Source organism: Carassius auratus, unplaced genomic scaffold (genome assembly GCF_003368295.1).
Source record: "Carassius auratus strain Wakin unplaced genomic scaffold, ASM336829v1 scaf_tig00214833, whole genome shotgun sequence".
Classification (NCBI taxonomy): domain Eukaryota; kingdom Metazoa; phylum Chordata; class Actinopteri; order Cypriniformes; family Cyprinidae; genus Carassius; species Carassius auratus.
Window position 1 is genome coordinate 198,817 of NW_020527822.1, and position 26,600 is coordinate 225,416.

General features: G+C 41.3%; 1 protein-coding gene across 1 annotated transcript; it reads right to left on the bottom strand.

Moving 5' to 3' along the window:
• Positions 1–23,790: 23,790 nt before the first annotated feature.
• On the bottom strand, positions 23,791–24,588 carry LOC113093025 (flocculation protein FLO11-like). Its single transcript, XM_026258845.1, has one exon. The coding sequence runs from the start codon at positions 24,586–24,588 to the stop codon at positions 23,791–23,793; it is 798 nt and encodes a 265-aa protein (XP_026114630.1).
• Positions 24,589–26,600: the final 2,012 nt, after the last annotated feature.

Sequence of the window (26,600 nt, forward strand, 5' to 3'; positions counted from 1 at the left end):
CTCCTGGACGGCAACCAATCTGGCTTCAAAAGTGGCCACTCAACTGAGACTGCTCTGCTCTCGGTTACTGAAGCCCTGCGACTAGCAAGAGCAACTTCAAAATCCTCGGTACTCATCTTACTGGACCTGTCTGCTGCTTTTGACACTGTTAATCACAAGATTCTCCTGTCCACCCTCAGAAAGATGGGCATCTCTGGAACTGTGCTCCTGTGGGTTAAGTCCTACCTCTCTGACAGGTCCTTCAGTGTGTCTTGGAGGGGTGATGTTTCAAAGTCACACCACCTTGCTAATGGGGTTCCTCAAGGCTCAGTACTTGGACCACTTCTCTTCTCCATCTACATGTCATCTTTAGGATCTGTCATTTAGAAGCATGACTTTTCTTATCACTGCTATGCTGATGACACCCAACTCTACTTCTCATTCCAGCCTGATGACCCGACGGTAGCTGCTCACATTTCAGCCTGTCTGAGTGACATTTCTAGCTGGAAGAATGACCATCACCTTCAGCTTAACCTTACAAAGACTGAACTCCTGGTGATTCCAGCTAACCCATTGATTCATCACAACTTCTCTATACAGCTGGGCTCGTCAACCATAACTCCTTCGAGGACAGCCAGAAACCTAGGAGTTGTGATGGATCATCAGTTAAGTTTCACTGACCACATTGCTACAACGACCCGGTCCTGCAAGTTTGCCTTATACAACATTAGGAAGATTAGACCCTTCGTGTCAGAGCAAGCAACCCAACTTATTGTCCAAGCTCTTGTTCTCTCCAGACTGGACTATTGTAATGCTCTCCTGGCGGGCCTTCCTGCATGTACTGTCAAGCCTCTGCAAATGATCCAGAATGCAGCAGCGAGGGTTGTCTTCAATGAGCCAAAAAAAGCTCATGTTACTCCTCTCCTCATCAGGTAACACTGGCTACCAGTAGCAGCTCGCATCAAATTCAAGGTACTGATGCTTGCCTACAAGACGACCACTGGCACAGCACCAACTTACCTAAACTCACTGGTTAAATCCTATGTGCCCTCCAGAAGATTGCGCTCTGCAAGTGAACAACGCCTTGTGGTGACATCCCCAAGAAATTAAAAATCACTCTCACGGACCTTTTCCTGGACTGTGCCCAGCTGGTGGAATGACCTCCCAATCTTAATTCGTACAGCTGAGTCTTTACTCATTTTCAAGAAACATCTAAAGATCTTTTTCACCTGCACTTAAAGGGGGGTGAAATGCTATTTCATGCATACTGAGTTTTTTTACGCTGTTAAAGAGTTGGGTTCCCTTGCTAAACATGGACAAATTTTCAAAATTAAGTTGTACGTTTGAAGGAGTATTTTTGTTCCCAAAATACTCCTTCCGGTTTGTCACAAGTTTCGGAAAGTTTTTTTCGAGTATGGCTCTGTGTGACGTTAGATGGAGCAGAATTTCCTTATATGGGTCCTAAGGGCACGTCTGCCAGAAGAGCGCGCGCTCCTGTATAGCAGAGCACTGAGAGGCTGAGCACAGACATTCATTCACTGATCAGAGCGAGAGCGTCGTGAAAAATCACAAAAGAAGTGTGTTTTTGGTTGCCAGGGCAAGACAACCCTGCACAGCTTACACCAGTGGATGGAGTTTATTTTTACAGAGCATCAACGGAGTTGTGCAAGTGTTTTTGTTTGTTCCCTGCATTTCGAAGATGCTTGTTCACAAGGCCCAGTTTGACGACGGATTTGCGTATCGTTTATTTCTTAAGGATGATGCCATCCCAAGGAAAAAGGGTCATGATCGTGTGTTGGAACCGCAGGCGGTGAGTAAAACTGCTTCAAATATCTCTGCCTTCTTGTTAGTGTGTCCCCTCCTATGACAGAGACCCGGGTTCGAGCCCCGCTCGGAGCGAGTCGTTGCTGCTGCTGCTTTCGTTCAGTTTCAGCCTCGGGATCTGATTCTGGATCATAAATAAACAGCTGAATCTGACTGTAAGCCATGGTTTGTTTTGAATGATGGGTTTTCCCTCACGGTAATGTCACAACTTCCACATGCTCTCAACGCAAAAGCCTACTCGCGCTCGTGATTCTTTAGCTCCGCCCACACATCACGCCTCCAGCCAGTCGTGTTTTTCCGGGAAAAATGGGTACAGACTATCTTTCTCTTATGAATATAATAAAACTAAAGACTTTTTGGAGTTATGAAGGATGCAGTACTACTCTATAGGTACTCAAGATTAACAGGATATTGAGTGAAAACGAACATTTCACCCCCCCTTTAACAACTTGTAGAATAATAAATTGTATACAAGATCTATAAAACTATTATTAAATTACAATTACATGCTTTAGAACCACGCAGTCAAAATAATTCTGATTGGCTGGCAGTAAATCATTTAAATGCACAAGTACTTCAAAACCACTTAATCAACATTTTATATTAATACACTGCTTTAATTGATACATACAATCATCATCTAGGTCGTCCTCAGACGAGCCTTCCATCGTTGCCTCCAGTCATCCCGATTCTCCATACATCTGGCCAGTTCATTGGTGCTCTGGGCTCCTGCATCCCTCTTGAGTATGTCCACGTAAGTTAGCGTGGGACGTCCTCTTGACCGATGGCCATGTGTTGGTTCCCATAGCACCAGCTTGTTGGCTGGCAGCTCTCGATGCCTTCGGCAATGTCCTGCAAGTCTCATTCTCCTCACAGCAATCTTATTGCTCACTCTTGGTACTCCCTCATACAGGATTTTGTTGGTTACATGGTCACTCTTGCTGATGTTAAGCACTGCACGCAGCATCCTGGTGTAGCACCCGTCCAGGGACTGGTTGGATTCAGGGTCCAGCATTCACTGCCATAGAGGAGAACGGACTCTACTGTCGCGTAGAAGAAGCTGAGCTTGATTTGGCCGGAAAGGTTGGAGTTCCATACACTGTTCATGCCGTTCAGGGCCCTCCATGCAAGTGCCTTCCTCACTTTTAGATCTTGCTCAGTTGAGTTGACCCATGCGCCCAGATATTTGAAGTCCCCAACTTCTTTCAGCACAGTGTCTCCTGCTGTTATCAGAGGTTGATGTTCTGGTGGAACGTTGAAGGTCATGACCTCAGTTTTATTTGCATTTATCCTAAGGCCAACCTTGGTGCACTCTAGCTCTACCCTGTGTTGTAGTTCCTGTGCTTGTTCCATGTTGTCGGAGAGCAGACTGATGTCATCTGCATAGTCAAGGTCTGTCAAGACTACTGACGGGTGTCGGCTTGACTTCCTTGGTGTCAGCGTGAAGCCAAGTTCCTGCTCTCTCCCATTGATTGCCTTCTTGAGCGCATAATCAAGGATTATGATGAAGAGGAAGGGGGCTAGTGCGTCCCCTTGCATAACTCCAGCCAGGATGTCAAACTTCTCACTGTTGCCATCTGGGGTCACCACCCTGGCCCTTGTTCGTGAGTACATGGACTCTATTGCCCGGAGTAGGTTCGGAGGAATTCTGTATGCCTTCAGGATCTTCACCATCATACCTCGGTGAATCGAATAAAATGCCTTTTTGAAGTCTATGAAACATAGGACTGCAGTCAGGTTGTCCTTCCTCACCTCCTCTATCAATCTTCTGAGTGCCAAGATCTGGGCTGTAGCAGTTCGCCCTTCTCGAAAACCGTTCTGATTTACTCTCAGGTGAGGGTCGATTGCTTGCCAGACCCTGTTCAGAATCATGCGGTTGTAGATTTTCGCAATACTACAGGTCAGGCTGATGCCTCGGTAGTTGTCCAGCTTCGAGAGGTCACCGAGTGTGAAGGGACCATCGTTGATGTTCAGGTTTGGGAGGTCTGATGGTATTTCCTCTTCCTCAGCTGCGTCTGCTGTTTCCCCCAGCAGCCTTTTGAAGTGGCTTGACCCACAAACCCACACACCATTCACACAAAAACAGACAGAAATAGAACAAGACATACAAACAGAATGAAAAACAAACACAGCGACAGAAACATTCAATCCAATCTAATTATATTAATCATATACCAGTAATAAGTCATATATACCTAAATGCCTACAAGGTGAATAGATTATTAGCTAATTTTCATTTTGGTTAACTAATCCTTAAAATTAATTTAATGCACAGTTAGCAATGCATGATCTTAACTTATTTTATAACAAAATACTACTGCAATATGAATGTTTTATTAAAATTTTTCAGCAACAATTGTAATAATTATTTGAGAAACAAATTACAACAACTTAATACTTTTATTTGTTTCCATTATTATAAATTAATAACATTTGTATCTAACAATTTTTTATTATTTCTCCAAATTATGCAATCATAGAACACATAATAATTTCAATTACAATAAATTACATATAAATGTTAAACATACCTTTTAATAACTGAGTTCGGCAAGATCAACTCCTTCTCGCCAAAATTACCAACAAAGGTCACTGAAGCGTTGACTGTTGGTTGGAATGCTTGTACAAGTTGGAGTGAAAACAACGATGGAATTGACCTCTTGTCTCAAAATCCTCAGTCGTCAGGTACATACTCCCAGCAAACACTCTGGTACTGGCATGAGTAAGTTTGTAGGTAGAACCAAAGTCAAGTGCTCCGATCACGATCGGCCGATTGTTAATGCGCATTTCATCAGTAAAGCCGGTTCTCTAATCAGCGGTTAATTCCATCAGGTGCGTGATTTCACATAGAGCAGCTGTTACTACAACCGTTGTTAACTGAGAAGATGCATCAAAAAACGCTGAAAATGAAGTGGATTTGCGCATCTTCTCCATTAACAACGGCTCTGTGTAGTAACAGACACTCTATGTGTAATCACGCACCTGATGGAATTAACCGCTGATTAGAGAACCGGCTTTACTGACGAGATGCGCATAACGATCGGCCGATCGTGAACAGAGCACCCCTAGTGTTAAGTGGTGTTTTAGAAACCATATTTCTTTTTTATGTTGTATTTTGACATAAGATAATAATAATTTCAAACACAGCCACAGCACTGTTTTGAGTCTCTGAGCAACATGAAGTTGTTTTGTTCCTGAATGAATGAACTGTTTAAATGATCCGTTGCCCTTCAAATTATGCACGCTACAGTGTCACGCGCACTACTATGCGTGACACTGGGGAAGCGTCATGACAATAACATTATAGATGTTTGTGTTTTTATGAATTCTTAGTCACATGTAATACATTTTAACTTATTCGGAAAATATACCAATTAAAATATTTTCCTTACTGTATTTTGATTTATTATGTATTATGTATTATGTATTATGAATGAAAAAAATATATATTTGTGTATATGTAGGCTGCATTTTTATGGGTTACAAATACACACACACACACACACACACACACGCACACATACACCGTGCTACTCTAAAAAAGTTAAGTTACTCTTAAAAAGTAATTAACAGAATCAAATAAGATCCTACAGGACAAAGTCAATTTCCAGTTGAAAATCACAATGTCCAATACAAATCAATAAAAGATCACATGAAAAAATTAAATCCCATTAAATTACACACAATATCCAATAAGATTCTAAACATCAAATAAAATCCTACAGGACAAAGTGAAATTCCATTAAAATGAATCAGAATGTCCAATAGGATTCTAAGAATCCAGTAAGATCCAATAGGACAAAGTGAAATTCCAATAGGATTTTTTGACAAGGGTCGGTTCAATCACATTGAATCACTAATTAACAGTGACCTACTGGCACCTACTGGCAGTTTTAATTTCACATTTAAAGTATCTTTTTATTTAAATGTTTATATATCAGTATTCAACGTTTTATGTTTAATATATCAAAACACTGTTTCTCGATTTGTTATTGCAGGTTAAACTATTCACATCCTGCACAAAACAGTGTGTAAATACATCAGATGCCACTTCAGATACAGCGTCTTTGTTTTCCCCCACATTGCAAAGATTAATTTTGTTTATACCAATGTCATAATTCACTGATTAAATTTAAGAATTTGACTCAAAAGATAATGAACACTTTTAGAAAAAAAAAATGCTTTACAAAGGTAAAAATGCTCATAAAATGTAAAAATAAGTTTAATTGATAATTAATACACACAGACACACACACACAACACAACACACTCAGCAAAATATAAATATATAAAAATCCCAGAAAATAATTTTTGTCAACATCACACCCCTGTTCGGGGCAGACTGTAGACCCGTACATGTGCGACTGTGGAAATAAATGTTTAGACTCACCTGTTTGAGTGACCTGACTAATTATTTGAATCTTTGTGTCCCTTTTTCCCTTTGTTTTATTTTGGTGCTTTGTTTTTTTATTGCAGATGCAGATGCAGAAGAGGAAGTGGAGGGTGGGGACAAAATGAAAGTCACCCTCGAGGATGTCCTTATGTTTGCTTCTGGGACATCTGCTATACCTGTGTTTGGATTTAAATATCACATTTCTTCATCAATATCATTTTCTTCATGAGAACCTAAACGGGATGTTCCCAGAAGCAAACACATGCACATCATATTGAAGTTGCCCATTGCTCAGGAATATGAACAGTTTTGTCATTTTATTATATCTGGTATCTTGCAATCTCCAAAGTTTGGGGTAGCTTAAAAAACTCCAAGACCTTATCACTCTTAATATGTGATGGATTGCTGTTCTTTTTTTATTTGTACTTGTTTAGAGTACTGTTCATTCATGTTAGAAATGTAACAATGTTCATTACCGTCACTTGTCTGTTTGTTTTGGATTCTCTGTTGGATTCTCATTGCTTCCTTTGATCTTCCTTTGTTCAGTTTCTCCCGATACTCTTTATTTGTCTTAATAACAGATTGATTTAGGTTTTATTTGAGATGCTCTTTGTTAATTTCCCTTTGCTCTTGTATAAATTTCCGGTTTTCTGTCAGTCTCTGTCGGTTCTGATTGATTATCTGGTTTTCTCCTGAATTCTTCCTTGTTCATTTATGTTTGATGATTAAAGTATGTCTTCTAGAATTCTTCCTCATCATGTACATTTCTAATGACTGAGTTACGTAACAATAGGTACATCTCTATAAACATCAAGTTTAACATCTATGAATGTAAACGTATGTGTTTAACTTGTATTCCATACATTCTGGGGACCAAATGTCCCTACAGGTATAGAAATAACAGTAAACTTTGGCTTTGTAGGGACCTTGTTTTAGGTCTCTATGACCACACAAGCTTATAAATCACACAAAATGGTTTGTGTAATGTAAATTTAGGGGTTGGGTAGTTGACAGAGAGACAGCATACTGTATATGGTGTGTACAGTATAACAACCATTCCACCGTTTATGAAATGGTCCAATAATTATAGGAATGAGTGTTTGTTGTTTTTATACTACATTGTTTAAAATAGCCCTCTCAAGGATAGTAAAACCTGAGATCGCCAACATTGTGTGGATCAGTCCCCTGGGGAAATGGATCAATAAACACAACAAATATTTTTTGGAAGATGTAAAAATGCCAACGGATCTGTGTGATGTGTAGGTTTAGTGACAGGGTTAGTGTAGGGGGAGAGCGTATACAGTTAATTCATAGCTTCATTTCATATTTCAATTTTTTCAAACAAAACGAAATAACAACAACAATAGGCTATAATTATAAAATCAAACCGTTTGTCATGTCTCTTTATTACTTTTTTGTTCATATTTCGATTAGTTGTTAGTCACTTAAAATAAAATATACAAACAATTGACTGTGCAATGAAAAATGTAGTAGTTTATTTATTTATATATTTATACAATAAAATTTGTAAAAGAAAAACTAAATTTACCTCTGTGCCTGGATTTCAATGAAATTGTGTTTACTGAAGAAATTTTAATCAAATTATCATACTTAAAATAATAGAAAAGGTACAGATTTCGCTTTTAGTGTTTGTTAAGAACAAATATTAACTCAGATATTATGCAAAACATAATTTGTATCAGTACTGGAGAAGGCCTTGCACAATGAAGGTGACGAGACTTTTACACAACTGGGGGATAAAACGGCCCCATGACATCTCATCTATTTAAAGGATTTAAATATTCAATTCAACAGTATTAAAAACTATGAGTAAATATTGCCTTATAAAAATAAAAAAATCTTTAAATATTATAAATCATCATGTCATAAACATTTTAATATTCATCACTAGATGTACTACTTTAGATATTTTAAACATTAAATGGTAAATGTCAAAAGTCAGAATACACCGAACCAAAAAAAAGAAAGAAAACTCTAGTACACTTTTAATGGATGTATAATAAAGGTTACATAAGGTTGAGCATCACTTACTTGTTTACTACTCACATTAGGATGTGAAATTTATTTTAAAAACACTTCGTCTTAGTGGCATGACATGTTTTTCATACTTTTGTTATGTAAAATCAAAATTGACCACAATAAAAATCAATAGAAATGTCTATAAAATAAGAATGATTTCCCCATATCAAATGTTTAGGAGTGTTTCATGGAAAATAATAAAATCTTTTCCAAAAGCAAGCTACTCCATATTCAGTTGCCTGACACTACTGTAACTTCACAATGGGTCGGCTTCTATGTTGAGATTAAACTACGAAACTCAAGTTATCCCAAACCTGTATACATTTTTTTTTCTGCTGAACACAAAGTAAGATCTTTTCAATATTTTCAAGAATGTTTGTAACAAAGCAGATATGGGAACTTCTAGAGGCAAAGAAGTTTGGCAGTAGCCTACTGATGCTTGCAGTGCATTCCCATTTCAGAAATGTAATATATATATATATATATATATATATATATAACCCCCCCCCCCCCCATTACTAAGGTCAGGAAAAGCAGATGCTTGAAGTGGACAGAATTAATTGGAAATTAGTGATAATAGTGATAAAACAGATATAGAGAAAGCTACAGACACACTGGGTTCCCACTTATTCTTTAAAGATTTGTGAATGTTGCTATTATCATAGCGGGAGCCCAGCACATCTCTGAGAGCTGTTATCAGTTGGTTTTGGTTCATCAAGAGTAGATGGAGGAGGATCTGGGCCCTGCCATTGTGGCAGAAGCTGGAGAGCTCTCACTGGAGGACAACGAGCTGGACACACTGGCTTCAGGGGCAGAGGGGCCCGACGATTATTACTTGATATCTGGGGGCCTGCAGTGGGAGAGTTTGGTTACAACTTACACCAGTTTTCTGTGAGAAGTTCAGAAGTGGAGATGCTGGAGAGAGTGATAATGTGTCTGGTGAGCGAGGCTCTGGCTCTGGTGTTTCCAGTGACTGTGATGTGTTGTCATGGCTTGCCTGGTTTTCCAGAAAGTCATCCATGATGTGGAATTATTCAAATCAAGTTCTTTTAGCCTTATTTTGGAATGATCTGAAGCATTTTGATATTTAAAGCATGTCTTCTGTGGGTTTTAGAGAGGATTCCAGTCATTCATGCAAGGAAGAGGTCAAAAGGGAGTCAGGCTTTAGCTCTTTATCTTGAGTGACGGAAACCCCACTTTTGTCTTTTGATTTTCCCTGTGAGATTCAGAATTTGTCTCCAGACCCATTTATCATCGTTTCACTGCCTAAAGTTGACAACACTGGAGGAGTTATTTTTATACAGTAATTCGTAGAGAAGTATCTAGTTAACTCAGGCTTTCTGGTATCAGCTGACACTACTTGTTAATTCTGATTAAGCTGAACTTTTTCTTGTCCTTTCTTATTGTAATTGAGTTTTTAAGTTTAATCAATAGTGTGTACTCAAACAAACTGAGTTTGTATGACTTAAACTTCTTTTCTTTACATTAATTATGAATTCTAAGTAAACAGTACTTTTTAATGGCCTATCTTATTGTAATTATGTGTTTGAGCTAAAACAACTTAACATCTTCACGTTTTGCCTGTCCAACACATGCTGTACCTTCACCACACTGCATCCTCAGTGGAAATCATTTTGGAGGGTAACATTGTGATGGATGTTGAGAGCCAGCCCCAGGCCATGTACATTGTCTTCGGACTTACCTATGGACTGCACCTCAACTACCCAAAGTACATGAAGAACACTTTAGAGTTTTTTCAACAGGTACTTCTGAACTTAGGTAAGACAGATCTGAAACCTAAATGTCAAACACTCAAGAATCAGCTTGCAATGTAAGATCCAGCATCTCATCTTCCCAAGTCATCAAATGTGAGACTCTTTTTTATTGTTAATTGGCAGTAAAGGTAAAGTAAATTGAAGAGGGAGAGGGTAAGGAGGGATGGACAGCCTAAAAAATGTTACATGGGGGATAGAGAAAGCATTGGGGGTTGTGAGGAGGGCAGATAGAGGGAGGAGAAGGAGGGGAAAGTATGGGCTCTAGATGGTTATCTACTGTCAAGTTTTATTTTTCACTCTTATTCTGTCTCACACATGCTTTTTTATTTTAGTCAGAGAAACAATTTTTTGTTAATGATCGAGTTCACAAATGTCAAGATGGAGGACTGGAGTAGAGAGAGGATGGGGTGGGGGTGGGACGTGGCGGAAGAGGAAGGGAGGTAGAGTTGGGCTCTCAGATACAGGTATCTGCTGTAGCCGATCTGACTCGAACCAGACAAATCAAAGAGTCGATCAGGACTGTGGTTGAAACACGAGCCGAATTCCTCAGGAAGTCATTAAACATTCTGTGCCACAAGTCCCAAGCAAGATAACCAACCAACCAACTTTCACACAACAGCTTTCAACATTAACACCACTAGAACAATTATTGACAATTTTAATTCGAAGAAGAGATTGTCAAATTTGGGGCAAGTGAGATGCAACGTCGGACATCACGTGTGAGAGTACTAGACAAGAGTTCTTGTGGCACCGCCAGACCTGCAGATCGGCTGAATGGATTTGAAAACGTTAAAACTCAACTGTTTAGCTCTGGGGAAGTAGTAAAATGAGCCTATTTCTAAAAAAAGTGGAGTATCCCTTTAAGTGTTGAAGTATAAATGTTAAGATACCTGTGTTTAGCAGGGCTGAGTTTTATCTTGCCAGTTTGTCAACCAAATTTGAAGAGGTGCAGTACAATATTGTAATGATTGGCGGTAAAGAGGAAGAGATTTTTTTTCTTTTCATGTCATCACTTACCTCAGTTTTTTTGAGTAGATTCTATTTATCCGGGTTATGAGTGCAGGGCCTTCTTGGTTGTTTTGGTTCTTTGTGCTGTTTTGAGAGTTTTGATCAAGTCTTCTGTGTATGATTTGTTACAAAATCTTTAAAAAAAATTAACTCTGTTCACTCCGAGCAGAATCTATATTTTAACGTTTCTGTTCCTGCATTCCTCTGATATTATTACCTTTCCACAACCGGTGTGGAAGAAATGCTGGTTAATAACGTTATTTTTTAAAAACAATATTCTTTGCCTATAATTTGCCTAATAATAATGTAATCCACATTGTTTTCTATATGCAGGCTTTACAGTTCTTACTGTGCTAGCTCGTGGGTTCTTGGCTTTGTTGGATCATAACACTTGATTTATTAAACATGAAGAGGTGAACATCAGGAACTAGCAACATCTGATTACACCAAAGTCTCTGATTACCCTCTCTACCTCTCACAACTGCGCACAGACTTTTCTCTCCCCCCCCGCAGGTCTCTGTTCTCGGGATATTACCTTCAGATCTTATTTAAAGTTATAGAACATTAATTTTAACCTTACATTTCACTCTCTACAATAATGGTAACATAAAAATAAATAACAGTATTTTCTTTACTCAAACAGAAAAGGAAAAAATAGAGATCTAACGTTAGTCAATAACCGGTTGCGATTAGTCAAAGCCAATACAGGATCATCTTTTCTAGATTTTGGACAAATGTACATAAACTTTAAATTTTAAAGCTACTTTGAGATGGTTATTCATTTTTTGTACTGAATTTCTGCAGCAAAAGAGACAAAGTGCATGCATTTACTAAACCCAACAAAACAACAATGTAAAGAGGCTTCAAAAGAAACTACAGTGCAAAACACAATCTTAGATCAATACAAATACTGTCTATTGTATAAGGGCAGACCTGACACATAAAACAATGCAGTTTCTGTCATTTCAACTGATGATCGTGTTTTTTGTCATAGTGTTAGGATTGACTAAATGTTCCTGTTGAAAGAGAACGTGTTAGTGTTTTGAATAATTATTTGATTTTGAAACATGTTTGCTGTGTTTGGTTAGACATAGTGTATTGTGTTAGTTTATTATTGTATTTTGAAAATTAGTTTTGGGGTTTAGTTTACAATGTGTGGTTTTGAGCATGAAATTAACTGTTTTGCCAATTGTGTGTTTTAGGTGTGTTGGTGCGTTAAGAGTTTAGGAAACTTGTTAAATGTATTGAAAAAAAAAACTGTAAGAGTGAAATAGATGAATCCCAATTTGTGGATTGAGGTCTTAGAGCCTAGTGGATTAACCCTTTCACAGTCATCATCATACAACAGAAGAGGAACAGATGGCTTAGTGAGGAAAATAGAACTAGTTTTGAACACAGTGGTGTCATCCAGATTGTTTGAGTCACTTAGCTTTCTTTTCCTCTCCATCATCGTCTCCATTGTCCCTGGACTCTCAAGAATGAATTTCAGTAGTGGACGTAAGGGAATCCTTTGACGAGTATCCTGCACTGACACCTGTTTTACAGTGTCTGTCTGTGAGTCCCTCTGCTGGGTATATGAGACACCAGGGAGAGACTCCTCCACTGGCTCAATTAGGTACCCAGCTTGAACAAAGTATTTCATCTGCTTGTGTTCAGTATCCAAGCACTGAAAGCTTTGGCTGCATTTGTGAATTGCAGATTCAGCTGTTGACCTTCAGGAGTCTCACTTTGGCCAATCCTTTGTAAGAATGACATTGTCTGTCTTTGTAAAGCACCAACAATATCAAAGACCAAACTAGATGTTTGCTGAACTACAAAGTTGACAGTAGACAAGGTCAGAGATGATTTTCCCCTCAATTTTGATAAAAACAAGTCCACTTGATCTGTGATAGTGTTCTGCTCTAACTCATCCCGTTCCATGTCATCAGCAGCATTATCATCAGCAGCGTTATCTTCAGCAGCGTTATCATCAGCAGCATTATCTTCAGCAGCATTATCATCAGCAGCATTATCTTCAGCAGCGTTATCTTCAGCAGCGTTATCTTCAGCAGCGTTATCTTCAGCAGCGTTATCTTCAGCAGCGTTATCTTCAGCAACGTTATCATCAGCAGCATTATCTTCAGCAGCGTTATCTTCAGCAGCGTTATCTTCAGCAGCGTTATCATCAGCAGCATTATCTTCAGCAGCATTATCCTCAGTAGCATTATCTTCAGCAGCGTTATCATCAGCAGCGTTATCTTCAGCAGCGTTATCTTCAGCAGCGTTATCATCAGCAGCATTATCTTCAGCAGGGTTATCATCAGCAGCGTTATCTTCAGCAGCGTTATCATCAGCAGCGTTATCTTCAGCAGCATGATCATCAGCAGCATTATCTTCAGCAGCGTTATCATCAGCAGCATTATCTTCAGCAGCGTTATCATCAGCAGCGTTATCATCAGCAGCATTATCTTCAGCAGGGTTATCTTCAGCAGCATGATCATCAGCAGCATGATCTTCAGCAGCATGATCTTCAGCAGCATGATCTTCAGCAGCGTGATCTTCAGCAGCGTTATCTTTAGCAGCATTATCTTCCTCCTCAAAAGGCTCACTCTGAGAAGCCATCAGTCTACTGTCAGACCTCAATGTCATTGTCTGAGGCAAGTGTGTTGTCTGGCTGGATACTTCTGCCTCCGACTCTACACGGCGCTGAAGCAGATGCCTCTTAAATGATTTGCTGTAATTAAATGTCCTTTGACACCTGGCCTGACCACACTCAAAATAACTTGATGAACTATATACATTATGCATGCTTATTAGATGCGAAAACAAAAAACGAACATTGGCCTCAACAGTCTTTTTGCACTTAAAGCAGATATATCCATCTTAAAAGTGCATTTCTTCAATCACAAGCAGCTCTCTCAGGTGCTTTTTAAATTTCAATCGCAGGCCTATTTTTGGTATCATAGCTTCTAGTGACAAAATATGTAGAAAGGCCGAACGCAAATGGAAACGGGACAGGCTAAGTGTCTCCTTCCGCATGTTCGAAGACTCTCTAAAAGCACACCAGATCACTGCTAAATCAGCTAAAGCTGCATACTTCTCAAACTTAATTGAATCCAATCACTCTAACCCTAAGGTCTTGTTTTCTGTCATTCATTCGGTTTTAAACCCATCTGCTAAATTGTCTGTTGCCTCAGATTCTCTATGTGAAGACTTCCAGAGATTTCTTATTAACAAAATCACTAAATTAAGGATCAGTATCTGCCCTAAATTAACTCTCCCCCCTATTATGCCGCGTACCTCCTGTGTTTGGGAGGCTTTTGTTACCATTAACCTCCAGACACTGAAGGATGTGAGCGCCAAGGTCAAACATTCATTCTGCCCAAATGATATCATTCATCTGAGATTTTTAAAATTAATCACCAACTCGGTGGGTCCAGGTATGATATCCCTTATTAACAAGTGTCTAAGCACTGGCTCTGTTCCGGCCAATCTTAAAGTGGCTACGGTCACTCCTTTGCTCAAGAAGCCTTCACTGGATCCTTCTTTTTTTAAATTACCGGCCCATCTCTGTCCTACCTTTCATTTCCACGACATTTCCATTAAACGACATTTATCTCTCCACTGACTGTGGAGACACTGTGGTTCTAGTTCTCCTAGAACTGTCGGCGGCTTTTTACACTGTTGACCACCCTACTCTGTTAGCTAGACTGGAGACGTGGGTGGGCATAAAAGGATCTGTTCTGTCATGGTTCCAGTCTTACCTTACTGACAGAAAGTTTTTAGTAAAGATGGGAAACATTTCCAGCTCCATGGCACCCCTGAGATGTGGTCTTCCACAGGGCTCTATTTTGGCTCCCTCTCTATTTTCTCTTTACATGCTACCGCTGGGCAAAATTTTTAGGAAACACTGTGTATCTTTTCACTTTTATGCAGACGACACCCAAATTTACATTCCAATCAAGCGCAATAATCCTGCAGCACTAAACTCTCTTCATCTATGCTTAGAGGAGGTGAAGGCATGGCTAGCTCAAAATTTCCTATCTCTTATGATGATAAGACCGAGGTCATTGTTTTCAACTCGAGTGAAAGGTCCCAGTGCACATGCCCAGATTTGGGGAGTCTATCTCCCTTTAAATCTACAGGAGTGCGGAACTTAGGTGTTCTTGTTGACCAGTCTTTAAAGTTTGATAAACACATCTCATCTGTAGTCAGTTCTGGTTTCTACCAACTTCGCTTACTATCTAAAATCAAAGGCTTTCTCTCTCCAATAACTCTGGAAATGGCGGTTCATGCTTTCATCACGTGTGGGCTGGATTATTGCAACTCACTATATTGCAGTATATCAAAGTCTCAAATCTCCCGTCTACAGTTAGTCCAAAATGCTGCAGCCAGACTCATCCATAATTGTCGCAAATATGATCATATCTCTCCCATCCTCAGATCTTTACATTGGTTACCAGTTCGGCAGAGAATAGATTTTAAAATTCTTCTCTTTGTCCTAAAATCTTTACACAACCTAGCACCGGTTTATCTCTCTGCACTTATTCATCCGTACATTCCGTCCAGAAGTCTAAGATCCCACGACCAGGTGCTGCTGGTAGTCCCTCGTGTCAGACTTAAGCGTAGAGGGGAGCGTGCTTTTGCGGTGGCAGGGCCTGGTCTGTGGAACACCATGCTTCTAGAGATCACAACGGCACCCAACCTCTGTTTTTAAGTCTCTGGTCAAAACTTATCTATTCTCATTAGCATATTGATTACTTTTCTTAGACTGTTCTTATTATTTTACATTTGTTTCTTTGATTTATAATTAATCTAAGCTTAGTTGTTCTCTATGTGCTTATGTGTGTTTTACTGCTTTTATTTTTATATGCTTGTTCTGTAAAGCACTTTGGTTTGTCTAGCGGCTGTTTAAATGTGATATATAAATAAATGAATTTGAACTAGTGATTTTTCATCTAGCAGCAGGAGGGTTTCTTCATCAATTTGTTAATCTGTAAAGAGAAAGAGAAGAAAAAAGAATAGAAGAAGGTAAGAAAACTGTCTTACTCATAACACACCAGGCTACAGGACGGGAGAAAAAAAACTGAAAAGATTATATTTTTTAATATCTAAACTACGGTCATAAAAAGTTATTTTGTATATGCATAACTCCTGAATAACAATTTAAATGCATGTCGATAGAGAGCACAAATGCAGGTGATAAAAGGTTTTATTAAGCGAGTCATTGAGTCGTTCATTCAAACGATTCGTTCAAACGGCCAATTCATCAAGAATGAGACAAATGTTTGTGAATGGGTCATTGAATCTTTGACTCAAACTATTTGATCAAAACACTGAATCATTCAAAACACGATTGAGTGTTTCTGTGAGATGCGCTATGTTGTGATCTTTGTTCGGATTCATGCTCAATGAACCAGCTTTGGGGGGACCCAGCTTACAAAAGTTGAGAACCCCTGCACTAGGGAAACACCTATACCAATTTTTGCCTGATACAGATTTTTTTCATTTGCTCACTTATTTGAACTCTAAGCATTAAAACACATTTGTTTTGATTATGTTTTCAGTTATTAAAGGACAAAAACATGCATTAAGAAATACTGGATAGTTTATTGTTGCATAATAATCTTTTACTAAACAGGGACATTTAATATTCAAGAGAAAAAACTATTATTATTGTCTTACAAACTCTATTTTGAACAGATTTAATTTGTTTCTGCAAATATTTAATTACGTTACAAAGGGAAAAATGGATTATTCAACAGATTCAGTGTCTTTATGTAGTTAATTAATAAAACATACAGTTTTTCATGGAATGGTATAGAACTATATGACTAAAGTCAACACCCACTGTGGATCCGCACAGAGGCGCATCTTCTACCAAAGCGCTCTTTAAATTTACAGCTCCTTAAAATAGCAATGCACCAGCAATGTGCCTGAATACACCTCTTTTTTTAGACCAGCATACCCATGGGCGCACAAATGAATTTGCTAATTAAACAATGTTGTGCTGGACGGGAAAATGCAAACGGCGCCGAACTAAAACTAGCAAACACACTTGTGCTGCGCCTTGCCTCGCATTGCACGGGGGTACGATAGAGCAAAAGAGACTCAAATAGATTTTTTTTTTTTTTAAATGACATTATTTTAAGCTTTTGACCGTGCATCATGAATGTAAGGTGGTTCAGATTGGTTGCTTGTCTTATAACCATCAACTTTGAACATGAACATTATAAATAAAAACAGAAACAGAACTGAACTTAAAAAAAAACAAAACAAATAGACTCAAAAAGGCTTCCAAGGCATTTTCGCCAAACTAAGGTAAGGGGGAAAGCCTCCCTCTGAGGACCCCCTCCCAGAACCAGTGTATAAATCAACAAGAGCTTTTCCACTAATTCTACCTTAGGCATTTTAGCTCCTTCAAGTCAGGTTATTTGAATCATAAAAAAAGAGATAACAATACTAGTGTTTACATCATTAACAGACAATGTCTAAATGCCACTAAACACACAGCTCTTTGGATCATAGCTATTACCTATTTCCTTCGGGCCTCCGCGTCTTTGTTTTCTCAGTTGAAGTATTGATCTTCCGTTGGAATTCCTGTAGCCACTCCCGTGCTCTCTTGGCTGTCTCCCTCTCTCTGCGTCGATGCACGCGTTGCCATGACGATGTTTGGTCCAGTCTTCGAGTCGCTGATGTGCCGCTGCCATTGGCATTATCCACACCGATGTGGCCCCCAGGTAGAAGACCCCGGCGATGCAGTTCTCTTTCGGCTTCCTCAGCGCAGTTGTAGGTCTGTTGGCCACTCTCCCAATGGATACGCATGCGGGTGTATGGTGTCTGGAAGCGGATGCCGTTCTCTTTCAAAACAAGCTTAACCTTTTTATAAGCTTTGCGTTGCTGGATCATGTCTGTTGTGTAGTCGTGGTCAATATAGAGAGTTTTATCCCCAAGCTGAATCTTCTTTTTCCAGGCGTTTCTGAGAACCGCTTCTTTGACTCTGTACCGAAGAAAGTTAACAACTATTGATCTCGGAGGTGTGTCGGAGGATGGTGCCCTTCGCTCTTTTAGTGTCTCTTGGAGCACTTCATTTGCCGCTGCCGACCAACTTTCCAGTTCTTCAATACGCGCCGCCGCCTCCTCGAGTTTATTGTCATGCTGTTGTAGGGTAAACGTCGTAGAAGCTAACTGTTGGTTAATCTGTTGTCTGAATTCTGACAGTTCCTCTTTCACTTCTCTCTTTACATCTTCCTTAAACGCTGTTAGATCGGCAGTTAGCTGAGTTCAAAGGTTGCTTATTTGTTCGCTTATATCTTTCAAACTTGGTTGCGAAATCGAGTCACTGCTGTGTGCGTTTATGCTAGCATTGTTAGCATCAAGTGTATTCGCTCCATCTCCTTTGCGTCCCTCTTTTTCTGCTTTTCCAGTCATCTTTTGGTTTCTTGTTTTAGCACCCCCGCTCATATTCCGAGTCTTTTACTAAAACGTAGAAAATATTAGCTGAATTTAAGGGGTTTTAATCGACAGACTTTACGGAGCTCTCGTTTCACACGTCTAACTTGTTCCATCGCATACCGGAAGCCCAGCCAGTGCTCTTTTATATTCTCTCACTAGCCGGTGGGCTGTTCCATGGCTCACAGCGCTTCAGCCACAACCATCTCGATGCGGTCTCTGCTCTTTTTGTAATATTTGCCACGACCCTTCTCCTGCTGGGACCTCTTATTCCAAGTCTGGACAAGGCACTCCAAAGTGACTGCCCAGGAAATCCTCGGCAGCCTACTTCCACTGGCAAGTTCCATGCCCGCCATCCCACCTGCTGGCACTGTTGGGTAAGTGGTTGGTACTTCCCAAGCTTTCTCTCATGGGCCTCTTCTATCCTCTCCTCCCATGGCACAGTCAGTTCCAGCAACACCACATGTTTGTGTAACACATGGAAATCTGATAATATTTGGAGAAGTTGTGGCCATTTGAAGGTAGGAACTCAAAAAAGCTCAAAAAGCAGAAATAGCCTTTGAAGATTGTGCAGTTCTCACTGCTGCGAGTGACAATGGGGCTCATTTACATCTCATTTAGATAAGCCATGCCCCCTGCATAGCAACGACAGACACAACGGGAAAAATCAGACCACATACTATTAATAATAAAGGAGAATGTGCATTGTAAATGTCAGTAATTTATCTTTTTTGACTTATATAAAAATGATTTATAGGCTGAAATATGTGAGTTTTATCTTTTTATAAAAAATCTTTAATCTTTAAAATGTGGCCATCATTTTTAATATTATTATTATTTTAATGTTTATGTAAACAAAAAGTACATATTGATGTTAATTTTATTTGTTATTTGCTGGTTTTATACATAAAACTTTGATTTCATTGTGTAGCATTAGGACTTTTTTAACAGGATTCTGTGATAACCGATGAGCTAGCTAATAACAATAGGTAGATATGGGAAGGTCTAAACATGGACTAAACATGAGATAACGTGTACGTGTTCTTAGAATGAACACAAAATGACAAACTTTGATGTTTATGGAAACTCACCCCATAAGAAACGATATAGCCTCTGATATCTTACGGTCCAACTCGTCTGATGCCAGTCCAATACATTCTTCCTCGTCATCATCTTCGCTCAGTTGTAGATTAGGGATATTACAGTCTTATTATGCCGCTTTCATCGTCGCTCAGATCGTCCTCAGAATCAGTGAGCGCTTGTTTTTAAGCATCCAGCTTGTCGAAGAAGTACTTCAAAGCATTTTCGGTGTAACGGCCACGGTTCAGCTCGTCTGCGTTCATTTTTGCATCGTCCATCTTCATTGAGTTTTGATATCAGCTAGAGCCGGCCAGAGCGCAATAAGAAGAAACAATGCTTTAAATTCATTTGTTAGCTACACTGCATTATTATGCTGTTCGAAACTTATGGAGGTGGTCGGTGATGGAAGTACACTTCTTTTGTCTTGTGTTCATGCAGGGAACACAAGGGCATCCTTCATGAAAGCATTATTCAACAAAAAACACATAAATAACACCAAAAAAAAAAGAATATATTTTATTTTACTTCTGACCAGTGTTAATTGTTAACGAAGACGAAAAATATTCGTTAACAAACATTTTTTATGTGACTAAGACAAAAAGTTGACAAGCTAAACATAATATCTGAAGAACAAATTATGGCAAAATTTATGTTTTCGTTAACTATATGAGACTGGACTATAATGTTATATGAGGACTACCGGACATTCAAAAATGCATCCTATAGGCTACATTCCTTAAAAATGTGCATCCCTGTCATTGGATTGCGATCGGCCGTTCGCATATCTATTCTCAGTATGGCAGCTGCAGTGGATGGATAGACTAATAAAACACGAACTAGCGATCTGGTTGGGGTAAAGGAACCAGATGTCCCGTTTTTCCCGGGAGTCACAATTCATTGTCGATTAGCTTAAATTTAGTGAAGACTAGATTGGCTCGAATCCAAATGTTTATTGAGTGTTTAGTATCTCACGTAAATACAGCTATGGATTAAGGGTGTACTCACACGAGCCAGTTTGAACCATGCCCGAGTGCGTTTGACCACCAAACACGGTTCGTTTGACTAGTGTGAGTGCTCCAGTGCTCCAAACCGTGCCCGGGCGCGGCTCGATTAGCCGGCCCTGGCCCGCTTGGAAGAGGTGGGCCAGGGCACGGTTCAGTTGGACTCGGGCGCGGTTTGCATGCAGTGTGAGCGGTTTTGTGACGCTCCAAAACCAACATGGCAGGGAAAGGGTCGCTTTGGTCTACGGCAGAGATGCAAAACGCATAAAAACTAAAAACTGCAAAGTCCTTGCTGCACTTCAGCTGGTACCTTGCAAACAACCTCATACTAGAAGCACGATTACGTGAAAATTTTCGCGCCACTAAGGCGACACATCTGTTTAACAACAGGCTGTGAGAGGGCTGTGGACCAAACGACGCAAAATTATCCACAAAGAAAACAGAGCGATGGACTCCATTGTGTTCAGAGAGTGCCGCTCTTCCTGTTTATCCCGAAACCGTCGCACCATAATGACGTAAGCGTGCTCCGGCACGAATGCTGAAACCCTATATGTGAGTGCAGGCCAGAGGGGGAGTGGGGAGGGGGGACAATCGTACTCGGGCCCGGTTCATGGCAACCATGCCTAGTGTGAGTACACCCTAAGTGAAGGTGAACAGGTGTGTGAAAACTGAACGAGTGTCAGTATTCCAAATTAAATACCTATCTGTCATTAATGTTAACCAACAAAAGATGTTAAATGTATACATCTTAAGTAAAACCTACAGTGTCTGAAAAAAAGTTTCACTAGTTCACGCTTACATATAATTAGCTGAGGTATGGTATGCGTATTTGACGTGCTGTCCGGGGAAGGGCTCCGAGCTCGGGAATGGCCCAAACCTAGAGTACCCCCCCTTCCCCGTCTATTATGAAGTGAACTTGAAGTGAGGAGATGGGGTGGAGGAGGGATGCTGATAAACCGTTAATGGATAGAGGTAAGTCAGCGATATTTATACTATGGGATTGATTACCTGATTATGGTCCACCTGTGTTGATTAGGCTAAGTATCTGACGCGCTCCTCCCGAATCTTATTAATAATTACATTTCACTAGTTCATGCTTACATATAATTAGCTGAGGTATGGTATGCGTATTTGGCATGCTGTCCGGGGAAGGGCTCCGAGCTCGGGAATGGCCCGAACCTAGAGTACCCCCCAAAAAGTCAAATGTACAAGAGGACAGCCGCCAATTTAAAGAATGCCCCCCCCCCCCCAAAAAAGCAGAGTACTGGCGGGGGCTGATTTGGTTTCTGAGAAGTCATCTCGTTGGCAGGCTGAAAGGGCCTTCGTACTCCGGAGGGAGTGACTTGGGCGTTGGGAGAGTAGGCCCTACCGGCTGCAGCTAGTGAACTACGTGGTTGTTGGCGTCCGGTCGGTAGGGCTCGAGCCGATGCTCAACTGGAGCTTTTTGGCGTTGGAACGGTGAGCCCTACCGGCCGATGAGGAGGAGCAGCGTGGTTGTGGTGCCCGACCGGGAGGACCCGAGTTGCCTCGACCAGAATAGGTCACGGTGTCAGCGTACGGGCCCTACTGGCCGAGAGGGCCCATGAAGCCTCCGACAGGAGATTGAGACTCAGGATGACGGACGTCTGGTCCTCTCGGTTTGGCAGATATAAAGCTTTGGGCTGGCCGACAAGGAGGACTCTGGCGACATCCGAAGGGAGATCCCGACTCACGGCATCGGATGGATGAGACTCGCTTGCGGCCGGCAAGCATAGGCCCTTCTGGGAGACTCTCACCAGACGTCTGAAGGGAGCACACATGACAGACGGGTAAGCCTTGGCGGACGGGGACGGTTGGAAAGGAAAACCCGACTGGGAGGACTCTCGCGGCATCCGATGGGGCCTCTAACTCAGAACACCGAACAGGTAAGCCTCGCCAGACGGGGTTAAAACATGTGAGAGTAGCTCAGGGTACCTGAGAGTGTTGTTGTTTTTTTTGCAGGATTTGGCGAGAGGACGAGACTCGTAGCGTCGGACAGTTAAGCCTTGCCTACCGTCAAATGGAAAGGTAAGTTGCGTGGCCGAGAGACTGTTACCGACGTCCGAAGGGAGCACACACATCGAACGGGTAAGCCTCGCCGACCGTAGAGTGGAAACGTAAAGCAAGTCTGTCCAGTAGGCTCTCACCAGCGTCCGAAGGGAGCACACACATCGAACGGGTAAATCTCGCTGACCATAGAAAAGGAAAAGGTAAGGTTGTCTAACCGGGAGGCTCTCGCCGGCGTCCGAAGGGAGCACACGCATCGAACGGGTAAGCCTCTCCGGATGGCGGACAGAAAAGGTAACGATAGGTGGCCAGGAGGCTCTTGCCAGCGTCCAGCGGGGACTTCCTGTTCCCCAAAAATGGGTGAGCCTCGCAGGCCGTAGGATGGAAAAGGTAAGTTTGTGTGGTCGTTAGGCTGTCGTCAGCGTTTTATGGGAGTTTGCTACTCCCGGCAAGAGACGGGTAAGCCTTGGCGACCGTAGGAAGGAGGGAGGGTTTATTTGTGTGTTTGGTGCTTGCGGCATTGAACAGCTTGCTTGTAGGTTTGTAACCTAAACCACGTGGTAAGGTCGTGGTTTGCTGGCCAGGAGGCTCTCACCAGCGTCCGATGGGAGCACTCGCATCGAACGGGTGAGCCTCGCTGGCCAAGGGGGGAAAAGGTCAGGTTGCCTAGCCGGGAGGCTCGGACCGACGTCCGATAGGAGCTTAGCTCCAGGAATCGAACGGGTAAACCTCTCTGGCTGAAGGACGGAAAAGGTTGTCCGGCCGGGAGGCTCTTACCTTCGTCCGACAGGAGCTTAGCTCCAAGATTGAACGGTTAAGCCTCGCTGGCCAAAGGACGGAAAAGGTAAGGTTGTCTAGCCGGGAAGCTCTCACCTACATTCAATGGGAGCCCTGACTCCATGCATTGGATGGGTAAACCTCTCCGTACGTGAGACAGAATGGCAAAGCAGGTAGCCAGGGGCTTTCACCTACGTCCGAAGGGAGTGTGAGCTCCTGGCAATGAACAGGTAAGCCTTATTGGCCGCAGAATGGAAAAGGTGAGGTTGTCTGGCCGGGAGACTCTCGGCAGCATCCGATGGGAGCTCGATTGCGGCCAAGCACTTGCTTGAGCTGCGGGCCCGGAGTTAAAAGCCGTGGGTTCCGGGGCTGAGTTGGGCGACCAGTATGGCCAGGCGTTTGCTTGGGCCGCGGGCCCGAAGCTGGGATGGGCGAGAGTCGGGGCTGTGTTAGGCGGTCAGTTTGGCCAAACGTTAGCGTGAGCGGCGGGCTCGGAGCTCGGCGGTGCGGGAGGTGGGGCATTATGTGACAGCCAGTTCGACCAAGCGCTAGCTTGGGCCTCAGGCCAGAAGCTGGAGGAAGCGGGAGGCGGCGCTGTATTTGGTGAACTGTTCGGCCAAGCGCTTGCCTGGGCTGCGGTGTCGGTATTAAAAGTTCCGTACGATGGGGCTGAGATGGGTGGAGGAGGCAGCCAGGAGCCTCCTTGAGCTTCAGCGCCCTGTGCTGTTGGGATTGGAGCCGTGGTGGGAGGCTGGGCTCCAGCTGACATAGCAGGCACCCCTGCGGTCGGAATCGGGGTGCGGCCCAGGCTTGCTGAAGGCCTCTTGCTATGGCTTGATAGCCGCTGGGAGCTAGGCCTAGCGGCGGAGGATGGTGGAGTGTTTTGAGGCGAATTTTGAGGTACTCCTTTCTTTTTTCCTTTCTTTGGTATAGGGGTTGACTGAGGAGAAATGTTATTATTTAGAGATTTTGTATACAAGTCGTAAAGTTCAGATTTATTCAACTTGCTTGAGGATGTGACGTCATTTTTGGACAGGGCCTGCCTCAGACTCGACACCGTCCATTTATCGATTGGCGGAATCGTAGGCCTGGCCGAGCGGTAGGAGGATGCGGGGGAGTCAGGTAGACGTCTTAGGAAGGTAGGCCTAGGCGTCTTGGGAGGCGAGTAGCTGCTCGCGCCGTACCGCGCCCGCGGGTTGTTGGCTGCGGTAGAGCTGGATGAGTCTTCTGACGAGGAATCTCGGTTTTGGGACATGGTGCTATGCATGCGGACCAAAATGCTGGTAAAAAAATGATGGATAGAGGTAAGTCAGCGATATTTATACCATGGGATTGATTACTTGATTATGGTCCACCTGTGTTGATTAGGCTCCACCTGTGTTGATTTGGCTAAGTATCTGACGCGCTCCTCCCGAATCTTATTAATAATTACATTTAATCTGTATAGCTATTGTATTTGTCTAATTGTGCTTTATTAAATATATATCATGATTTTATAAGTTGCTCCTTTTTCACTTCTGTTAAAGGGATAGATCACCCAAAATAATTTCCAAATTCAGTCCTTGATTCAAAATTTCTCATAAGCTTAATTTATTTGGTTTAAATAGAGAAAAATTAATGATTATTTTAATTTGGAAACTACTAAAACAGTTTGGCTGAAACTATTGACTAAAAGTAATGAGTAAAAGTTGACAAAACTACACTAAACTATGAAAGACTCGAAGGACTAAAATGTGACTAAGACTATTAATACTTTTCGTCTCAAAACTAAGACTAAGACTAAATCAAAAATGCCTGCCAAAATTAACACTGCTTCTGACCAATGGTAGAAGTCAAATAATATAATTTATTCAATCAATACTCACTGGAGAGTAGGCTAGGGGGTTGTGGCAAAACATTCATGTTGGCAGTGTACATATTGCCCTGTGAGAGTAAAAAGAAAAATTAAGCAGATTACCACTTGCCTTTAAAAATGAAATGAAGGTGCAACGTGGCATTCTCTATAGTTTTTCACAAAGATTGATGTGCTTTACAAGCTTCTATGTAATAATCTGACTACATCTATACAAGCAGGAGGTTATGAGAAAGACAGTAAAGATGTGTCACATTAGTAAAAAGGTGGATGATATGACATACAATTCTATCTGTCCATGAGGTCATATACTAATACAAATTGTTATTTGTTAAAAATATATATCTTTATGTAGTTCATCTGGCAAGATATCACAGTATACCATTGCTTTAGTTGGTGTTTAAAGACCTCTAATTCAAATCTAAGTACCAAAATTAGCCAATTTTTATGGACACAGTGTCAGTGCATGATTTTAGAGCAAGTTCTGTCCAAATACATCTATATTTTGAATGGGGATTATTGGCTATTTGAACATTAATATGAAGAGGTCCACACTCAACTAGGAAGTTGGAGTGGTTTGGAAGGTCAAGAGGTGAGTTCTGACTCTTTAATCTTTAACTAAAAAGCTCTGTATCTGATTTTCTGGTCATAATGTTTTGTGTCTTATGACACAGAATTTAAAACACTTTTACAAATTTTACTTATTAATTCTTAAAAATAATTTCTGCCATGTGGCAATTTACATGCTAAGTGTAACATGGAGTCAGAGACATTCAGATCCATATGCAGTAGTTTATATAGAGTGGTCAAACAGGCAGTAATCCAACAGCAGTATCAAGTGTGTAAAAGGATATCCAAAATCAGTAACCGTACCAGGCAGAGGTCGGGGCAGGCAGCAGAGAATCAAAGGCGGTATACACAATCCAAAGTCAGACACGGAAGGAACAAACACCAGGAAAAACGCTAGAATATGCTATACAGGGCTGAACAAGACTTCACAATCATTGAGAGTCCAAACACAGTGGCTGCGTCCGAAATCGCATACTTAATGATTAGGTATTTAATTTCAATAAGTACTTACTTAATGAGCACTAAAAGAGTACATACTCTACAGCCAAATCTCGTTGAGTATGAATGTGATCCGCCATGTTTACGTTATCATGTGACGTTAAAAAAAGCGCAACAACTCAAAATAAATGACGACAGGTGCCCCAACACCTGATTTCATCAGTATATCAACCATATACACACTTAGGTCCGCTGAATGTTAGCAAAATGTTTGCAATCATGTCTGCACAGAGGAGACGTCGGACAGCTACTCGAAGATCTCGTCTTTGGCGAAGGCTGTTAACTTTGTCCTGGAAAACTGTAAGTATTGTTACTTAAAAAGTAATATTAACGCAGAATGATTTGCA

Coding starts and splice junctions, on each gene's coding strand:
- LOC113093025 (XM_026258845.1), bottom strand. CDS start 24,588: ATGTCCCAAAACCGAGATTCCTCGTCAGAAGACTCATCCAGCTCTACC.